At 49.2% G+C, this 19,200-nt stretch overlaps 1 protein-coding gene across 1 annotated transcript in view; it reads left to right on the top strand.

The window, feature by feature from the left end:
- DSCAML1 (DS cell adhesion molecule like 1) overlaps positions 1-19,200 on the top strand; it is a 361,162-nt gene that overhangs the window by 223,970 nt on the left and 117,992 nt on the right. The window contains exons 12-19 of the mRNA XM_084611980.1: positions 2,900-3,099; positions 4,029-4,125; positions 5,399-5,527; positions 8,507-8,674; positions 10,062-10,132; positions 12,026-12,266; positions 17,962-18,108; positions 18,814-18,969. Coding sequence (XP_084468106.1) covers positions 2,900-3,099; positions 4,029-4,125; positions 5,399-5,527; positions 8,507-8,674; positions 10,062-10,132; positions 12,026-12,266; positions 17,962-18,108; positions 18,814-18,969 — 1,209 coding nt within the window. The remainder of the gene's footprint in view (positions 1-2,899; positions 3,100-4,028; positions 4,126-5,398; positions 5,528-8,506; positions 8,675-10,061; positions 10,133-12,025; positions 12,267-17,961; positions 18,109-18,813; positions 18,970-19,200) is intronic.

Raw genomic sequence — 19,200 nt, 5'->3', positions numbered from 1 at the left:
CCTGGTCGCCCTCCGTGGGGTCAGGGACGACTCATCACTATTTTAGGGTGCTCGCTGGCCAAAGCTGGCCTTTCTTTCGGAAGCTTGTCTTCTCTCTACAATGCCACACAGCTTCCCTGTTTTCTTTTATAGCAGTGACCTTTGTCGAACACAAAAGCTGGTTTATAACCTGCAGGCTTATTTTTTGCTCTCTCCTTGGTTATTTTTGGGGCAGGGGAAGGTGGCACTAGGAGTTCAGGAGACTACAGTATAAGAGAAATCTTGCCGGCATTTTCTTTCCAGCATGCCTCTGAATTTTTAGGTCCTTGTCCTCCACTGGGACTTTACTGTTTAGCTATTGTTACTGCACCGGCTGCAAGTTAGATGGTTTGCAGTGACCTAGGAGCACAGGGTCCCTGCCAGGGGGAGCTTGCAAGAAACTGTTCTCCCTTCTTTGCGTGGGAGACCTAGGAGCTGCCTGGGAGAGGACGTGCCAAAGTGGACTTGGAGCAGAGAGGAATATTGTGGTCCAGATGGCTGGGTCAGGGTGGGGGTGCGCTCCTGGCTGAGAGGTGTGCGAGGCAAAAGGCGCAGAGATGGCTGGAGGATGGGCAGTTACAATGATTAGCTATGGAGCAGGGAGGAAGACGCAAGGAGATGGGAACAGGAGTGAGCAGGGTTGTGCGAGTCCTAGAGGGTCAGGACAGCCTTCTTTCAGCTGCCTGGCAGCCTATTGTGTATGGTGTTGGTGTTGGCTCGGCTTCCAACAGCGCAGTGTCCACCATATCACAAGAGCTGTAATGCCCAGTCGCCATCTTTGCTGGCACATCTCGGAGCAAGGAGACTCCACCCCTTCTCCAGTCTTCCCTTCAGGCTGAAAGGAAATCAGGGCTGTGCGAGGCGGGTGGGAACCAAGGCCAAGACCTGTCCTGGCCAACTCGTATATCTCCAAGCCCCAGGAAAGCATTGTTGTTGTCCAGTGATGGTCAGAAACGTGATAGTTGGCCCTCAAAGCTTGAATGACACCCACCAGTAAATGGGTTCGCTCCAGCCTGTGCCAGGGCATACTGGGGCTGTCAGCTTTCCCAGGTAACCTTTTTCAGGTAACTTGCGTGAGGCGGGTGAAAGGATGGGGCAGCTGACCCCCGTGTGACCGCTAACCTGTGTATTGTAGGAAATGTCAGCTGAGCCAAGCCGTAGTTACTGACTCAGTCTGTTCCTTTGTTGGAGTCGGTCAAGAGCTGCCCCTTTTAGCTGGGAAAGAGGCGCTAGGAAGTGAATGCCTTTCTTTTTATTGTATTTTATGTTAATATTCCGTATGGATATAAAAAAATCTCTGGCATCTGCAATGCAAAGCCTGACTTGTTGATGTAAAATCGTACTCTATATTCTGCCCAGGTTTATAGGAGTGAATTATGCAAATTTTTGATGGAAAAATATTCCTCCTCACATCCTTGAGAGTGTAAAACCTTAGTCAATAATTCATAGTTGTGTGTCTCAGACTGGAGGCTTTCTCTTCATTATAACTTGCACCTAGTTATTTGTCTTTCACATTTTATGGTATATGCTGGTGTAATGCTATGCATTATAAAATTTATCTGCTTCATTATTTTATGATCCTGAGTTGTATAATGCAACAAAACTATTCTGTTTCTGACTGCGTGGCCTATTGGCTGTATCTGCAGCTGATAAACTGCATTCGGCCACCTCACTGATGCTGTTTGTGGGATAAACTTTGAGCGTGCTGAGCAGGGAGTTGGGTGCACCCTACCCACGTGCCTGGGGATTGAAGAATTGTCTTTAATTCTCCAAGTGCAGCAGTGGACATTAACCCCTGTGTGTCTCAGCGCATCCCCAGCACGAGGGAAATCTGACTGGTTTGAATGTGCTTAAAAACAATTAAATGCGCCTTGGTGGTGGTGGTGGTTTGTTGTGACTAGTAAGGAAGTTCCTCACTCTGTCGGTTAATACAGAAGTGTGTGTTCACTAACAGCTCCTAATTCTCTAGCTTTTCACCCCGTGGAGCACGGCTGGAATCTGTTTGGCCACGCACGTAACACGTTGTGCTCTTGCTAAATTTTAGTGGGCACACAGTACAGAGTAAGGACAGCTAGCTGAGTACTGCAGTTAGCCAGGTCCTTTCGTGGCCCCCAGAGCCCTAGTGTCCAAGGGCCTTGCCGTGGGGAATGGGTTTTATCCTCGCGACTCCCCACAGAGGCAGGACAGTATTCTCACCGTTGTACAGCTGGAGAGATGAGATGTCAACATCTGTAGCTCAGCTGGGAGATGAACCCAGATCTCTTGAGTCCCATCCACCGCCCTGCCCACTGGACCACCCTTCCTCACAGCCCCTCTTTAATGCCTGGCCAGTTACTAGAGCTGGAGAGCAATGGTCATTAGGTATCTGATTATTGCTGGCTCCTATGGGGCTGGCGGCTCCAGCCACATCAGCTGCTGCTGTCCAGGGCACAGGGATGGTGAAGCCAACGACAGAGTGCAGACCTGTTCCTGGCTCATTTCAGCCTTGGAGCCCCACGGCCTGTGCCCTCTCTGGCCACAGAGCTCCCAGGCTAACTGAACAGTAATCCCCCCTCTTGTGGGCACAGCAGCTCCTGGGGACCCCGGCACTTGGCTCTGACGTGCTGGGCTGTGGGTGAATGACGACTCTCTGGGACAAGTATTGCAGCCTTTGGCAGGCAGCAGGGGGTCATGGCTGGTGGCTGGAGGATTGCTGACCTTAGTGCTCTGCAGCAAGTCTGCTCTGAAGGCCGCCAGTTTAGCCTTGGCCAGGTCGATTTGCTGTAGATGTGAGCGTCAGGACAGTGCAGTTGCTAAGTTCCCCAGGGTCTGTTCTGCCTCACACCTTAGCACGTGTCTCTGAAGCCTCTGCTACTGCACTCATTTCTCCCCCTTCTCTCAGTCCCAGCCATGATCACTTCCCACCCCAACACCACCATTGCGATCAAGGGCCAGATGAAGGAGCTGAATTGCACAGCCCGAGGGGAGCGGCCAATCATCATTCGCTGGGAGAAAGGCGACACCGTCATCGACCCTGACCGCAACATGAGATATGCCATTACCACCAAGGATAACGGTGACGAGGTCATTTCAACGCTCAAGGTGAGAGAGCTCTGGGTGAGATGTGCCAGCACTGAGGTCCATGAGTGGAGCGGTGGGTGCATTTCACACCCCCATGGGGTTGGTTACATTTCTGATAACAAGGGGTCACCCTCCTCTTTCCATTTGCTGCTCCCATGACCTGTCTGTGCCGGGAACGGCCTGAGAGCAGTTTGGCTGCAAGTGCCTGGCATTACTCAGGCTTCTCTGTAAAAAGCATCTTCCCCCTTAGCCAGGGAAATTATGGGGAAATTGTTTTAATTTCTTATGAGAAATTTTTCAGTTTAATTGAAAGGGGGAAAAAAACCCTCGAAAGATGATTATTGGGTTTGTGAGAAAGGGAAAATTTCCAATGAATGAATCTTTTTCCCTCGATTCATCCAAAGATGGAAACTTTCCAGCCCGCTCATGTGTGTGAGCTCCTCAGTCCTGGCTGCCGGGAGCCTGGGTGGCACAATTGTCACACCTGAAGAAGTAGCTTGGGTCCTTCTCTCCAGACGTAGGGCTGAGCTTTCATTGAGTGGTGTTAGAGATTGGCAAGCTCATTTTGCCAGCACTTGAATCCACTAAAACGTAAGTTCAGAAATGTGCCTCGTGTGGATGCTGCTGCTCTGAAGAGACTGCAGAAGAGCAGAGGGGAGAAAAGGAATCTAGACACTGGCCTCAGTTTGGGGTGGGAAGAGAGACCTTGCTTTAGGGTGCAGGCTCCGTAAGGCACGGATGGAGGGCACTTGGGTAGCTGCACCGTTAGCGTAACAGAGGGGAGAACTGGGCCCGTGTGTTTTCTGTTTAGTGTCTGTCACCAGCTGTACAGTTAGAGCATTGTGCGAATAACAAGCACATCTCCCGCATTAAGGCACATTGTGCCCTCACTGTCACAACGGCAGCGAAATTCTGAAATGGCCTCATTTTCTCCCCTTGCATATCCATAGCTTAAACCAGCCGACCGGGGGGACTCCGTCTTCTTCTCCTGCCATGCGATCAATTCTTACGGTGAAGATAGAGGATTGATCCAGCTCACTGTCCAAGGTACTTGTTTTCCACCTGCTAGGTAGAATCATAGAAATGTGAGTCTGGAAGGGACCGGGGGAGGCCATCTAGTCCTTCCTCTGAGCTAAGGTAGTACCAGGTAAACCTAGACCATCCCTGACAAGTGTTTGTCTGACCTGTTCTTAAAAAGCTCCAGTGCCAGGGATTCCACACTCTGCCTTGGAAGCCGGTCCAGAGTTTAACTAGCCTTAGAGTTAGATGGTTTTTCCGAATATCTCACCTAAATCTCCCTGGCTGCAGATTAAGCCCATTTCTCCTTGTCCTGCCTTCAGTGGACATGAAGAACAACTAATCCCCGCCTTCTTTAGAACAGCCCTTAGTGTACTGGAAGACTGTTCTCAGGTCCCCCTCCTCAGTTGTCTTTTTTGCTCAAGGCCAAACATCCCCAGTTTTTTAACCTTTCCTCATAGCTCAGGTTTTCTAAACCTTTCATCATGTCTGTTGCTCTCCTGGAGACTCTCTCCAATTTGTCCACCTCTTTCTTAAAGAGAAACTGGACACCTGAGAGGAACCTGGGTCACCTGGGATGGATTCTTTGTCACTGGAAAATTTTAAATTAAGTTTAGATGTTTTTCTAAAAGATCTGCTCTAGTTCAAATAGGAGTCAATAGCAGAAGTCCTATGGCCTGTGCTTTGCAGGACGTCAGACTAGATGCTCACTGTGGTCCCTTGTGGCTTTATAGCCTAGGAATCTTTGACCCCACAGGGAAGAAGAGATCATGCCTGTTCAAGCAAGCATTTAATCATGTCCCATTTAGAGGAACTTAAGCCCGTGTTTAACGCCTGTGCAAGTGCTTTCCTAAGTCATGGCCTGTGAAAGCATGTTGCAGAAAAGGTGCCATGTACGAGATCATGTGCAGTGCATGCAGGAAAGAGAGGGCACAAAGAGGGCTGCTTCTTACTCCACATGCCACTTACCCATGTGTCTTTGAGTCAGACCCGCTCACTTTGTACAAACCAGGCTTAATGTGTGTGAAGCCTGCACAACCGATACAGCTACAGGAGAGGGAGCTAGGTCTGGTCTGCCTTCAGCATCATCAACCAAATTGTCACCTAAATGGTGACTGCAAGATCTTCTGCCCTGAAATCCGTTGCAGGAGCCGACTTGTATTTTAAGGCCCAAACAAAAGGAAGTAACTATCGAACTTGCTTCCTCTGTGCGGGAAGGGAAGAATGTCACCATCAGGGGTGAAATCGTTTTCATATTTTTGGGAATGGTTTATTCACTTGGCCTCAACTTTTTCTCTCTAAGAGCCTCCTGACCCGCCAGAGCTGGAAATTCGCGAGGTGAAAGCCCGAAGCATGAACTTGCGTTGGACTCAGAGATTTGATGGAAACAGCATCATCACTGGGTTTGATATTGAATACAAGAATAAATCTGGTAGGTGATTGCATTTCCCCTCCCCACTATGTACGTATAATCTAGACTGAAACAAACGTGCTTCTCTGGAATTGTTATCCATAGATACAAATCTAAAACAGTGGAAGAAGACAATAGTCTGTGTGTCAACATAAGAGATCAAGTGTACTATGCTTGAGGAAGAATTTATAATTAGAGCTAGGAGGGAATCTTTCAACACCACGGTTTTTGTCAGAAAAAGCTGATTTGTCAGAACCAAAGCTTTTGGCAGGAAACAGTTGGTTACAACAAATTTTTCAACTCAAAAAGTTTCTGAGGAAAAATGTTCTGAAGTTGTTGAAAAATTAAATTTTGACATTTTTGTGAAGAATTCTGGTTTTCTGGTTCAAACTTACTTTTCGTTTCAAACTTTCAGCAAATTATAGTAAAAAAAAATAGTCAAAATCAAAATGAAATGATCAAAGCAAAACATTGTGATCGGCCCCACCTAACCCTTTTTTGGAGGGGGGGTTGGTTTGCAAATATTTGTTATATTTTGATCTTTTTGGTCAATTCTGGGCAGGATTTTTTTTTTCAAAATCTCAAAATCGTTCATGGAATGGGAAACCTGTTCCATGCCCCTCCTGCCCCCCAGCTCTACTTGGTACTGCCAGTGAGACCCGAACTGCTGGGAATTACCAGGGTAGTTTTTCTGTTTCCTGCTGTAATAGTGGAACAGAATTAAGTTTTGTGTAGAGCCTTCTGTTCCCAGCGCAGCAAGCTGGAGGCTGATCTTATTGTGACTTTGCAAATCAGTACATGCTCTGAAAGGGGCATTTTATAGCCCACGCCTACAAAGTTCTAAGCTCCCTCAGCTCCTACTGATTGCTGTGAGACTCCAGGGTGCTTAGCGCCTTGTAGAATTGAGTCTTAGCTTGTTCTCTTTCTGAGTGGCTGCTCTCGTTTATAAAGACTGCATTCATTGCCGTAGTAACGATTAATGCAGTAGTTCCAGATCCACAGAAGGAAAACCCTGTGGTAGGGAGAGGGACTAGATAAGTAACATAAGGCTCCCATTTTTAACAGCGAGGGTAATTAGTCATTGGAATAGCATCCCCGGGGGAAGGGCGGATTCGCCTTCGCGTGGAGTACTGAAATCAGGAGTGGAGCTCGTTCTCAGAGATGCTCTAGCTCAGCCAGGGGTTCTGGGCTGAATGCGGGAATCCCTGTTTGAGGGTCTCTGGCCAGTGCAGTGTTGGAGATCCGTGTGGATGATCATCATGGTCCCTTTGGGCCTTAGTGTCTATGAAGTTAGCTGGCCAGTTTGATCTTTTCACGTCCTAACCGCTGATGCTGCACAGAGACACACAGACTCATTAGTGTGGGGGGAAGGAGTGTGGCCCCTGGTGCACCCTGCCACTGAGAGAGCTGGGGCTGGCTCCAGCCCCGCATGCTAAGCAGTGGCAGGGAGGGTGCTCGGTTCTGTCCCCCCACCCCAGTCTCTCTCGGGGAGAGGGATCTCCTTCTGGGACTCCTACTGTCACTTCCTCTGCCTCCTGAGGACAGGTGGGGCCATCCCAGGGAAGGGAGGGGATGCAGGCCTCGTCTGCGCATTCTTGCATGGTGTATAAAGGGAATATTCTGCATCCCAGTCCCTTTGATGAAGAAAGGAGAGAGCAGCATTAATGAAATATGTTAATTCATGTTAGATGGGAGCGTTTGAAAGGGAATATTAAAAGAGACAATATTTACAAACAGCCAAACCTGGAGTTATACAAAAGCAAGGAGGGAAAATCCTGGCATCTTGAAACATGGGAGCCAGATAAACAAAGGCCATAAGTAAACAATAAAATAGTCATCCTCAGCCTAGCTGTCTGAGCTGATGGAAATAGGCACTTTTCAGAGACGTCACAGCACCTTGCAGAACATTGGGTCGAATTGACCTGGAAGTTCCTCTGCAGGGCACATTGCCTGGGACACATGGCTAGGAAATGCCCTTTGCTACCAGAGATCCCATTTCGGCCCCCTTGCTGTAATCCAGCCTGGGTCAATGTCCTGTAGTGAGCAGTGCTGCCCGGAGAAACCAGGAGTTTTGTTAATTTCTTCAGCTGAGCTTCCCAGTTCATGTTGGTGCCTCTGCCTGGCATGAATCCAACGTCTATATGTAGTTTGGTCGGAAGATGTAGATTCCTAATCTTCTAGTGGTATTTCAGGTACCTTCTTTTGGAAGCCTAAGATTCTGCCTCTTTCCCACACCTCCACTAGAGTCTGTCGCTTTTCAACAATGTCTCTACAGGAGATGAGCTGCTGACGATTTTCTGAACAATCAGATATGACAAGGAAATATACCAACTCGTGCTCACCTCATTAAAATTTGTCTGTGTCTATTTTGCTTCCAGATGAGTTAAACCCAGGCCAAACACAGAGCCCCAAACACTTCACTCATGTACTGCTCCAGCTCCTCCTCAGGATAAGTTTAGGCATTCAGGGCTCGATCCTGCAGAATACTGAGCAATTCCTGGAGGCGCTGAAGAGCCTCAGCTCCCTGGGAGGCCAGTGGGGAGGGAAGTGCTCAGTGATTTGGTGAACTGGGTCCTAAAAGAGGGAACTGCATAAGCCATCGGCTCCACACTTCAGCAACCCGCAGCTGTGAGTCAGCACGCTCTTGGCAGTAGGTTAATGCATGTCCTGGCATTACCAAGCACTGCTCCTTCTCCATCTTCAGCACTCCCTGCTGTTTACAGTAGGTTCCAGCTGCTCTGCCCTGTGTGGGTGGCATAAATGTGTCCAGGCGCTGAGGAGTTGGCATGTTAGTGGCTCAGTGGGAAGGGAGTCATGAGACAGGAAGATGTGGTGGTGTGTGAGACAGGCAGACACAAGTTCTGGGGCATTGTGTTATTGGGGTCCTACCAAAATGAACTGGCATTCTAGCCTGTGGGGCTGACGGAGCCTCTGCAGAGCCATTAACTCCAGGACTCTTCATAGGATCGCTGTCCTCTTTCACTGTTATTTTTTTTCCAGATTCCTGGGATTTTAAGCAATCTACCCGCAACATCTCTCCCACCATTAACCAGGCTAATATAGTGGACCTGCACCCAGCCTCCGTGTACAGCATCCGCATGTACTCCTTCAACAAGATTGGGCGCAGTGAGCCGAGCAAGGAGCTCACCATCAGCACCGAGGAAGCAGGTGCTTCTCGCTCATGCATTTTCCTCTGCCGGGTGCAAGCCTCCTGCACTCCTTTCTCTGGCTACACAGGCCTTTCCCCCCACTCTGTGTGCTGAGTCTGAGCAGCAGCATTTGTTCGGGGAGGTGATGGGGAGAGGGAGTTACCAGGAGGGACAAATTAAGCTGGATTGCAGCATTGAGCCTATGGTGCTGGATGGGAAAAGCCCGAGGCTTTGTGTGTGGGAGTGGCCGTGCGCAGGCAGGAGTGGATCACTGCACTGCCTGTGACAGCAGGTCCCTCTGGCTTTCACTGCACCAATTAATAGGCAACCACGGTGAGTTGTGCCCAGGCCACAGGAACTGGCCTTGGTGCTGAGCACATTCTTCCTATTGGCAATGCAGAGTAGGGAGCTTTCCATGGTCCTGACCAAGCGATTCAGAAATAAGGGAGCTGAAGGGGACTGCCCCTTGTCCTGGCCTGTGTCCATACTACCGCATGCCACAGGATTTGGGAAATGAGCTGCTCAGGCCTCCCCCTTTGTTGTTAACTTCAGCGCACAGTTAGGGCACTACACACGAGCCGACAGTTAACGGTGCCGTTTGCTCCGTCTCTGTCAGCAAAGCAAACCTTCCAGCCTGGGCAGCTAGCTCAGCTAGTCACGCTCAAGTTCTGCATGTTCCCTGCAGCACCCGTTGAGATTTAGCAGGAGTTTGACCCTCTCACAAGTCTGTTGATGTGCAGGAATGCACATGTGTGTACTTACTGGCCTGTGAGCCTCTGGGATCCAAGATTCCTCAGCTGAAGTTTTTAGAGAGATTTCTGGGCAGAGCATGAAATCTGTGCTGTTAAAGCATAGCTGTTTTTATATGCGTGTGTTTCACCTTTGCTCATTTCCCTGTGTGTGCGAAACCCTGTGAGGAACCAAGTCCTCTCCTCAGACACTCACAAGGGGATTGATTTCCTCTCTGGCTAGGACCTGCACGTGGGCCCAGCCAAACGTGTATCGCAGGAGCGAGACAGCAGGCATGTTGGATAACGTTCTCTAAGTCTGAGATAGAGCAAGCACTCTCTCTGCATGTTGTCCTCTCTCTAGAATGGCTGCATTCATCGCTTTAACCGTCCCCATGCACTCAGCAGTGCTGCATGAGTCAGTGGGAAATAAGAGAGCTGATCTGGGAAGGATGAAAAAGCCTTCATTTAAGGCACAGTTTATTTCAATAATAGAGAAGGCGGGAGGGACACAGGTGGTAGTACCCAAGTGCATTTATTTTTCTCTAGCCCTCTGTTGTTGGTTTTTCGCTGTGATGTTTGCCCCACTGCAGAGTTTCTTTAAAGTGAGTTTTGCTGCAAGGGACTCCTTTCTCTGCAGCTTGTAAACATGACTCCGTTTGATTTGTTTAACCACAGCTCCGGATGGGCCCCCAATGGATGTCACCTTGCAGCCAATGACATCGCAGAGCATCCAGGTCACCTGGAAGGTACATTGTTTGGGGCAAGACAGGGGGGTTGCTATGTGTGGAGTTGTGTTGGCGTGGTGATACCCCTAATGTCGGTGATATATGGAGGCAGGCCCATTGACTGCACAGCACCCTGGATGTCACATTGGGTGCCTTGGGCAAGTCACTTCATTTCTCTGTGCCTCAGTTTCCCCATCTGAAATGGAAATATAATGTTCACATATTTCACAAGGAGGCTTAATCAGTCAGTGATCATAAAGTGCTTTGAGACTGTTAGATGAAAATGCACTAGAGATGTGCTAAACGAGATAGTTGTTTCATTATGGCAGTGATGTAAGGAAGCCGGTTTTAGGGGGAAGAATATCTAGGATCACAATCCTAAACAGCAGCCCTGCTCTTGTGGCTCAGAATGTCTTGGATCGTCACCTTTCACCAGGATGCCCAGGCCAAAGTAAAATTCACTAGACAGAATGAAAACTTCAGGGCTAGATATGTACCCCAGTTCCATCACACGAGGCCTTCCTAATCATGTTTTATAAGATGCTTATTATCTTACAGGATATCCATGCAGGGGGGAGAGGATAAATATGTAAAAATCAAGACACTTGGCTACAGAATGCTTGTGTAGAGATCAATAAAATTTAGAATCAGATTTATTTTTCAGAAGCCACATAATGAAAAATAAAATAGATTATAAAGTTAGGACTTCAGAATGAACCAGCAAGTCAATAAATTTAGGGCTCCATCTTCAATTTCTCCCCTCCCCTTTATCATTGAAAAACAGATTAATGAAAAATAAGATTCACTTGAAAGATAAGTCACTTGGTTTTAAGAGTATTTCAGCTAGATGGATTGCTCTGTCTTTATAACATAAATTTGCAATCAGCCCTATTGATTTCTTAATGCTTCAGAGAAATATTGTTAAAATTGATTTAAACCTGGCTTTGTGCATTTTTAAGGCTGTCAGCCCCTTCCCTCCCCCCGCCATCAGATCATCTGACTTGAGTCCTAGCCCTGACCAGGTGTTGTAAATCGTTACTTCCTCATCAGTCAATCAGCATCCAGTTATCAGCCCCTCTGCCAGGCTCTGAATGGCTCTGGTTTTGTTACTATTTGATTATCAGCATCTGAGCTCTACCTCGTAGAAGCCAAAATGCAGGAGTATTTTAAAAAATCAACCAACAAAGATCTGGTCAGACTGAAAACCAAAGGATAGAGCCCAGGAGCAAAACCTTGTAGCCTGCAAGATGAGCCACTCGCTATTCCAAAGTAGCAGTGTCCCCTGGCACCAAGGATGCAGAATGAGATTACACACAAACAGCAAAGAAATGCAAACTAGGAAGGGGCCCAAAGAGCCAGGATGGGCAGTTCAGATGAATGCGCCCAAGTGTGCCCTAAAGAGTATCAGAGTGGGAGTAAGAAGCCCTTCCCCACAGCTCAGAGAGTCTGCTCTTCATCCTAGTCCAGCATGGACCTAGGGAACAATAGAAGACCTGCCCTGGCTGGGCAGGAGAGATGGGGAGAGCTGAGTTGCAAAGGGCTTTGTAGACAACTAATAAAACACCTGGGACTTAAATAGCAATTTCTATTTCCAAAGCACCATACACATTCTGAGACAGTCTCACAGCCTCTCTCTCCTTGTGAGTGGGGGTTGCTAGGATCAGCCCCAGGCGTGAATAAAGCACATTAAGTATTCACTCCAGCTCTGAGCAGAGCTGGGATTAGAACCTGGTCATTCCTGGCCCCTCGCCTTATGCTCAGTGCACATGGGCACGCTGCTTCAGGTCACTAAGACCTCCCATTTTGCTGCGTGTTGTCCCCGACAGTGCTGGGGGAGTGCTGACGGGCTGATGAGATAGGGGTGGATGCTGCCCATCCTGTGACCCTGTTCCACTTGTATCCTCGCTTCTGCAGGCCCCAAAGAAGGAACTCCAGAATGGGGTGATCCGTGGCTACCAGATCGGCTACCGGGAAAACAGCCCCGGCAGCAACGGGCAATACAGCATTGTGGAGATGAAGGCTACGGGGGACAGTGAGGTCTACACCTTGGACAACCTGAAGAAGTTTGCACAGTATGGGGTCGTGGTGCAGGCGTTCAACCGTGCGGGGACGGGGCCCTCCTCCAGCGAGATCAATGCCACCACGCTCGAGGATGGTAAGCATACCAAGGTGCCCGGGAATACAGACAAGAGCACAGAGCCATCTGGAAGGGCCTCCAGCTTTGTTCTCCGGGTCTCTGATGCAGCCTGATTAGTCTGTGGCAGCAGCAGCCAAAATCTGAGGTGGGGTAGGCCTTGTCGACACGGGGGATTTGCACCATATGTCTAGCATCATGCAAACCCCTAGTGTAGACCATGATTTAGACCCTGCTTACAAGCATAGCAAACAGCGATGGTACAACTAGCAACTCTGGACTGTCTGTCCTGTCCAGGGAGCTGGTCACCCATGGCTGAAACTCAGCAGAGGCAAGGCCCTGGAGCGTATATAGCAGGTGGGCAGCAGTGTCTCCGCCTCTCATTCTGTCACCGTCTGTCAGCCCTTCCCTCTATGGGAATAACATCTTGGTGATTTCCTGAGTGTCCTGCAGAAAGCAATTTACAGCTGCCTGACCCCTCTGCCCACTTCTCATCCGTGGTCAGCACAGAAAACGCTTTTGGGCTCTGCTCCCTTCTGGTAAGGAGCAGAGTATCTGTGATTTGTTCTCTGCCTGATGGACAGGGAGGCTGGCTTTCATTAGATCACATGATTTTTATTTATATATATATAAAAATTTTCCCAAGAACAAAAAGACCTGAGTCAGTGTGCGGGGACCCAAATTACACTGGATTTGTAGCCTAATTAAAGGGACGTCAGGGTGGATTTACACATCCCTGATCATTCTTAAGTGAATGGAGAGCTCACTAATCCTGCAGGAGCTATTATCTGATTCAATATTACCGGCCATTATTGGCAGAGTCCCTGCCAGTCTGGTGTATTTCAAACTACCTACATAGCGGGAAAATGGCGTTTCCTGCTCCAGTCATTCAAACCCAGGATCGGGAAAGCCTCTGTACCTTCCCTCAGTGTCTCATTTCTGAGGTGCATGACACTTCATGGAAAGAATCTGCTTACTCTGCTGAGAGTGATGCAGTTGCAGATCCTCCTCCTATATCAGCCGAATCTCCAGCAGCAGAGAGATCTGAGAGTAGCAGGAAAGGAGCAAATTCCCCACCCCATGACCATCTTTGATAGAGCCTAGGATGCATTTAAATATCTGTCTGTGCCCTCTAAAGAGCATTGGTACCTGGCAAAGAACATTAGTCACTTAAACTGGGTCAAACCCTTTCCCCATCCCACTTGCCCTGCAGAGGGAGGGTGTGGTCTAGTGGTCTCAGCAGGACCCTGGACTCAGAACTCCTGGTTTCTGCGTGATCTTGGGTAAGTCACGTCAACTGGGATTTGCAAAGGGGCCCAGGAAAGTTGTGCACCTATCTCCCTTGTGTTTCACTGGGTCAGATAGGGCCAAATTTTGGGTGCCTCAAATCTGGGTCAGATTTTCCAAAGTGGGCTATGATTCTGGGTTCCTAGCTTGACACACAAAAGGCCTGATTGTCTGGAGCTGTGGGTGTGCAGTACCCCTATCGACTTCAGCTGGCATGGTGAGTGTTCACCACCTCTCAAAATCAGGCTCCGTATGTCTAACGCTAGGAACCCAAAATGAGAGCCCACTTGGGAAAATCTGACCCATAGCCTCTGTGATGTAGCCTCCCGGGCTGTGGAATGGGCTGATGCTGCTCATCTTGTTGTAGCAGTGCTAATATCTGCAGAATGTGCCGAGGCCCTTGAAGGGGAGGGGCTGAAGCCGTGCCAGGTGGTGGCACGTGAATCTGGCATCCTGTTTGAATGGCCACCGCAGACCAGACTCCAGCTGAATTGGCGTAATTTTCTATTAAGCAAACTTCGAAGCCTGGAAAACGCTAACAGCCATGCGCGTAAGGCTGAATGCTGCGAAAACAGCCATCTGAATTCAGGGGACTAGCTCATAAGAAAATAAATCGGTTCCTTTATTATGATTAATACTTACTTCCAGCTCATGCAAATGAGTTGAGACACAAAGACAGTGTGTCAGAGTATCAGAGGTGACTGGGGCCCCCTCTTCAGCAGCCCCAGGCCCACAGCTCTGTGCTCTGAGTTTGTCCTTGAGGCTGGCATTTATTTCATCTTGTGTTTAAAATTTCATGGCTGCATCTCCTCTTTCATGCTCATGGCACGATTCCTGTTTTGCTAGCAGCTCCTATCTTCCCTCTGTCAGGCTGAGGCAGGGAGCACTTAAATGACAATCACAAGGAAGCAAAAGGCTGGGGCGGGGGGTGGAATTAAACAGAAGAAGGTTCTATTTTAAAAAGAAAGAGCTTAGCATGGAGGGTCTTGCTGGCAGGTGGTGCATGAAACACAATCACATGCACTGCAGTCCTTCCCTGCATGTCTGGTGGCACTTGTCCTCTGAAGAGCTCAGAGCAGTTTGGGGGTGTTAATTAAGCTTCATAACAGCCTTGCTAGGTAGGTAGGTATTATGCCCATTTGGCTGACAGGTGAGCTCTGGCACAGAGGTTGAGTGACTTGTTCAGGATCACACACAGTTTGCTATTGGCAGAGTTGGGAATAGAGCCCTGGCCGATGCACCCTTGTTCTCACCACGAGACACACTGCCTCTGCCCAAACAATAGGAGAGCTTTATAAATTCCCTCTGGGAGCAAGGGGGCATGGGCACCCCAGTGCCGCAGTGGGGAGGTGAGGTTCTGTGCCTGGCTCCGTTAGTGACTTGCTGTGTGACCTGGAACAAGTCACGTAACCTCTCTGTACTGGAGTTGCCATGTCAGTAAAGTGGGACTAGCAGTCCTTGCCCACCAGTGTCAGGGGCTACCAGGTCTCTGTCTGAAAGGTGCTATGTAAGTGTAGGCCTTATGGGGTATTTGGGACTGCCCCAGCCTGTGCTGCCCTGCCAGGCACCTGCTCAGCCTCCAGCCTTTTTGAGTGACTGAACGTGCCCTGGAAGCTGCAGGTAGCAGCTGGAGGGGCCCAGCCTGTGAGCTCTGGCAGCTGCTTTACCTGCTCCTTGCTGGGTTGTTTTACAAAGTGCCTTAGATGTTTCCGTTGGGGAGAGATCATGGTTGGCTTCGGAGTCCTTTTAAAAACAAAAAAAAAAAGTTTCACACTGCATTTGCTCAGCAGTTTTTCATACTTAATTAAGGCTCTCATTAGCCTGTCAAAGCATGATCATTTCCTGGCTCTGTTAGCACTCCTCCTGGGGTATTCAAGGGCCCCTGTTTTAGCAATAGTGTCTTTTCCATAATTATATTGCCTTCATTTTGTTCAAACGGACTCTCTGTATTAGTTTATTACACTCAGTCCCTAATTACATGGTGCTTATATTTTTACACCTAAGTAATATGAAACAATAATCATTTTCAAAGAGGATCGTTAGGATGATGTATTATCATCTAAACGCTCATAAAAATTAGAGTTACCTCTTATGGGGCAATGGGATCTAATTACCTTGCATCCAGCTAGCTCTCCCGTTTTTTCCCTTTGTTCTAAGTGCAGTATAGACCTGTTTCCTGGATTACGGGGCTCTAGTTGGTTTTGAGGAAGCTGTGAAGTTTCACCCAATTGTGCTGGCAAAGAGGTTTTGGTGGACTGAATGTTGAGGCAAAACTTCTGGGACTGGGTCAGTTCTGCATCTCCCTGGTGGGTAGGTGTGTGGCCAGTTGCTGCTGCAGAGCAACACATTTCTAGGCTGTCCTTCACACAGCGCTGACCTTGGGCACCCTACTGGTTCTGCAGCACTGCTTGTGTTCTGGTAGCACGCAGAGGTCCCAGCCCTGCTCGGGTCCCCTCTGTGCCAGGTGTGTTTGAAATGCTGCCATCCACAACAGCATCTGGGAAAGCGGGTGTGGTTTTGACTCATAGCTGAGCAGAGGCCACAGTCCTGGAGTGGGATTATGTAACTTCTCAAGAGTCAGATGAGAGTTCCCTGGGAAAACAAAAGCTCCTTTGGCCCTGTGTCTGGGGGTATTTCACAGGTCCGCTTGACAATCCACTTTGTCAGGAGTCAAGAGAAGAGCTGGAGATGGCAGGGGGCAATGTGCAGGTAGGGGCAGGACTTCATGAGAGCAGAGGCAGCGGAGATGTGAAACGACTGGCATGGGTATGGCACATCCCGTGCCTTCCCCTTGGGTGATTAATACTAAGCAATATGGACAAAGCACTGGTGGTTCTTCCCACTCTGTTTACCCAATGCCAGGCCCCTTCTGTAGTTTTGAGCCTCGACTTCAAAAGCAGAGAGAATTCAGGGCTGGTCAGACTGAACCCCCCTCCCCATAGTGCTGTGCCCTCCTCAGCCCTGCTGAATGGCTCAGCAGCTTGAACCCTAACCCTAAATTTTGAAACTGTGTTCTATGTAAGTCCACCTTTCCTGTCGCAAGCTCAGTCTCACGTATGTTATTTTCCACTTTATTTTGATGAAATCTCAGTAGACAGCAGCAGGTCTGCTCAGTTTACAAGACCCTGTGCTGCAAACTCATCCTTCATTTGGTTAATTTCACTTCCAGGGCATTCTTGAACCAGGGCTTTAGCGTCAAGACTGGTGGGAGCCCTGTGGGTTTGTCTGCACTGCAGCTGGGAGCTATCATTCCCAGTAACGGCAGACAGATTCGAGCTAGCACACTAAAAATAGCAGCATGGAATTTGCAGCACTGGTGGTGGATTGGGCGAGCCACCCAAGTCCAAACCTGCCTGACCCCTGGATCTGAGCTCGGGTGGTCAGCCCAAACCCCCATCTGTGCCACACCATCCACACCGCTATTTTCTGCACACTAGCTCGAGATGAGCTATTGCGAATCTGTTTGCCTTCACAGGGAGTCACACCTCTCCAGCTGCAGTGTAAATGTATGCTGTATTACCCTACTCATGCCACAGGCTAGATGCCATCCACCCTTTATCGAAGAACCTTTCTGCTGGGCTCCCTTACTCCAGTGCTGCCTGCCAGTGATTTGGTTTTGCATGTTCTAACCCACATTTGGGCTGCTGCTAACATCACTCTCAATCCAAGCTTTGCTGCAGAATGGAGCCCTCTCTGGTGGGTGGGCAGCTGCCAGGGCAGTGAGAGGTCCTGGCCAAGCTGCCCAGAAAGGCTGGGATTAGAGCTCAGTGGAAAGCAGAAGTTCCAGCCCCTGGGAAATTCCAATATTTCAACTTTTGTTTTTGTCTCAAAATATCAAAAAGATTCACAGAACTTTGGTAAGTTCTGAAAAGGGTTGATTTGCAAATGTCCAAGTGACGCATTCCCTCTCTTCCAATCAAAGTCAAGTGCTCTGATATTGCACAGCGTCATTCTTCACTTTGAAATGTTGATTTGAAATAAAATATGTGGTTTCAGCATGACATTAAAATGACATTTCGAGTCAAAACAAAACGTTACACAAGGCAAAAATTGAAACGTTTCTTTGAAATCATCATTTTTCCTGTGGGAACATTTCGGTTTTGATGAGCCCACATTTTCTGATGGGAATGGTTTTTTCATTGGGAAATTGTGACCCAGTCCAGATGGGATCCAACTACATGTAGCACCCCATTGTGGTCTGGCTTCTCACATGCTCTGAGATGGTGCATCTGCGAGTCTGAAATTCTTACCTGCTCATTGCTGACAAATGCAGCGGGGAGCCAAACCCAAAGAATAGATGCTGTGAGGACTAATCTACCTGAACAGACAGATGGTGAGAGCATTACCGATGCTCTGCTCATACAGCTTTGCATCCTCCCTCACTGATTCATTCTCTCTCTCTCTCTCTCTCCATGGACTCTTCCATCAGTTCCCAGCCAGCCCCCGGAGAACGTGAGGGCATTATCCATCACATCAGATGTGGCTGTGATCTCCTGGTCGGAGCCCCCGCGCAGTACCCTGAATGGCGTGCTCAAGGGGTACAGGGTGATCTTCTGGTCTCTCTATATGGATGGAGGTGAGGGCTCGGATGGGATTCACTTTTTTTTGCTTTCTGTTTCTTACTCTCCTTATTCTAAAATGTTACACGAATTTGCTAGATCTGCCATAATGGAGGCTGGAACTATGCGAGTCCCAACCATGTCCCCTGCCTCACGACACACACGGCTGTAGCTCCACTTAGCACCTGACCTTCAAGGCCCCCTGCTATTGCAGTCCACTGCCAAGCCTGCTGCATTGCTCAGTTCTTTCTGCGACTGTGGACATGTCCATAAAGAGCCAGGATGTCACTTGACACCTGAGCTAACATGTCAGTTGGATCCCGTGCTTGTAGAGCGGAGCAATGGAGCCCATCCCCACACTTGCTCTCAAGGCCCCTGTGTGTTGGTAGGCCATGGAGCCATGGGGGAGGAAGGCTGGGAATCTACCCAGCTTGGTCACAGAAAAGGTCAGAAGCCGGGCCCAGAAGCTGAAGGAATAGCTCTGCAGAAATGAGCTGGAAATCTGGGTTGTAATGCAGCTGGCTTTACTGTCCCTGTGTCTCTGCCTGGCCTGAAAGCAATGAGTGATCTTGATGCCTGGTTGAGACACCTGGAAGTGCATGGCCCAGTGTCCTGCAATGGGAGGGTGAGCGGGAGCAGAGAATCTAGTCCTGCCAAGGTTGCCTGGGGAGCAGGCTGGATCTGGGCCCCAGGCTGATCCCCTTGTCGTGTTTCCTCTGCAGAGTGGGGGGAGATGCAGAACATCACCACCACGCGGGAGCGAGTGGAGTTGCGCGGAATGGAGAAGTTCACCAACTACAGTGTCCAGGTTCTGGCGTACACACAGGCCGGCGATGGTGTCCGCAGCAGCGTGCTCTACATCCAGACCAAGGAGGACAGTAAGTCATGCTCGAGCATGATGTGCCCCTGCTGCCCAGCATGGCCTGGAGCAGGGCAGGAGAGGGTGTCACAGGTCGGGGGAGGGCAAGAAGTTGCTGATACAGCAGGGACGGGGCTCTGGGGCAGCCAGGTATGGCACCCCAGGGGTGCTGGGGCAGCCAGGGCATGGCCCGGGTGGGGATGGGGTTCTGGTTTAGCTGGGGCATGGCATGCCTGAGGTGCTGGAAGGA

This window comes from Lepidochelys olivacea (assembly GCF_965140295.1).
Source record: "Lepidochelys olivacea isolate rLepOli2 genome assembly, chromosome: 22".
NCBI classification, from domain to species: domain Eukaryota; kingdom Metazoa; phylum Chordata; order Testudines; family Cheloniidae; genus Lepidochelys; species Lepidochelys olivacea.
Note: the sequence above shows the minus strand (reverse complement) of the source record. Positions and strands in the feature narration are given on the sequence as shown.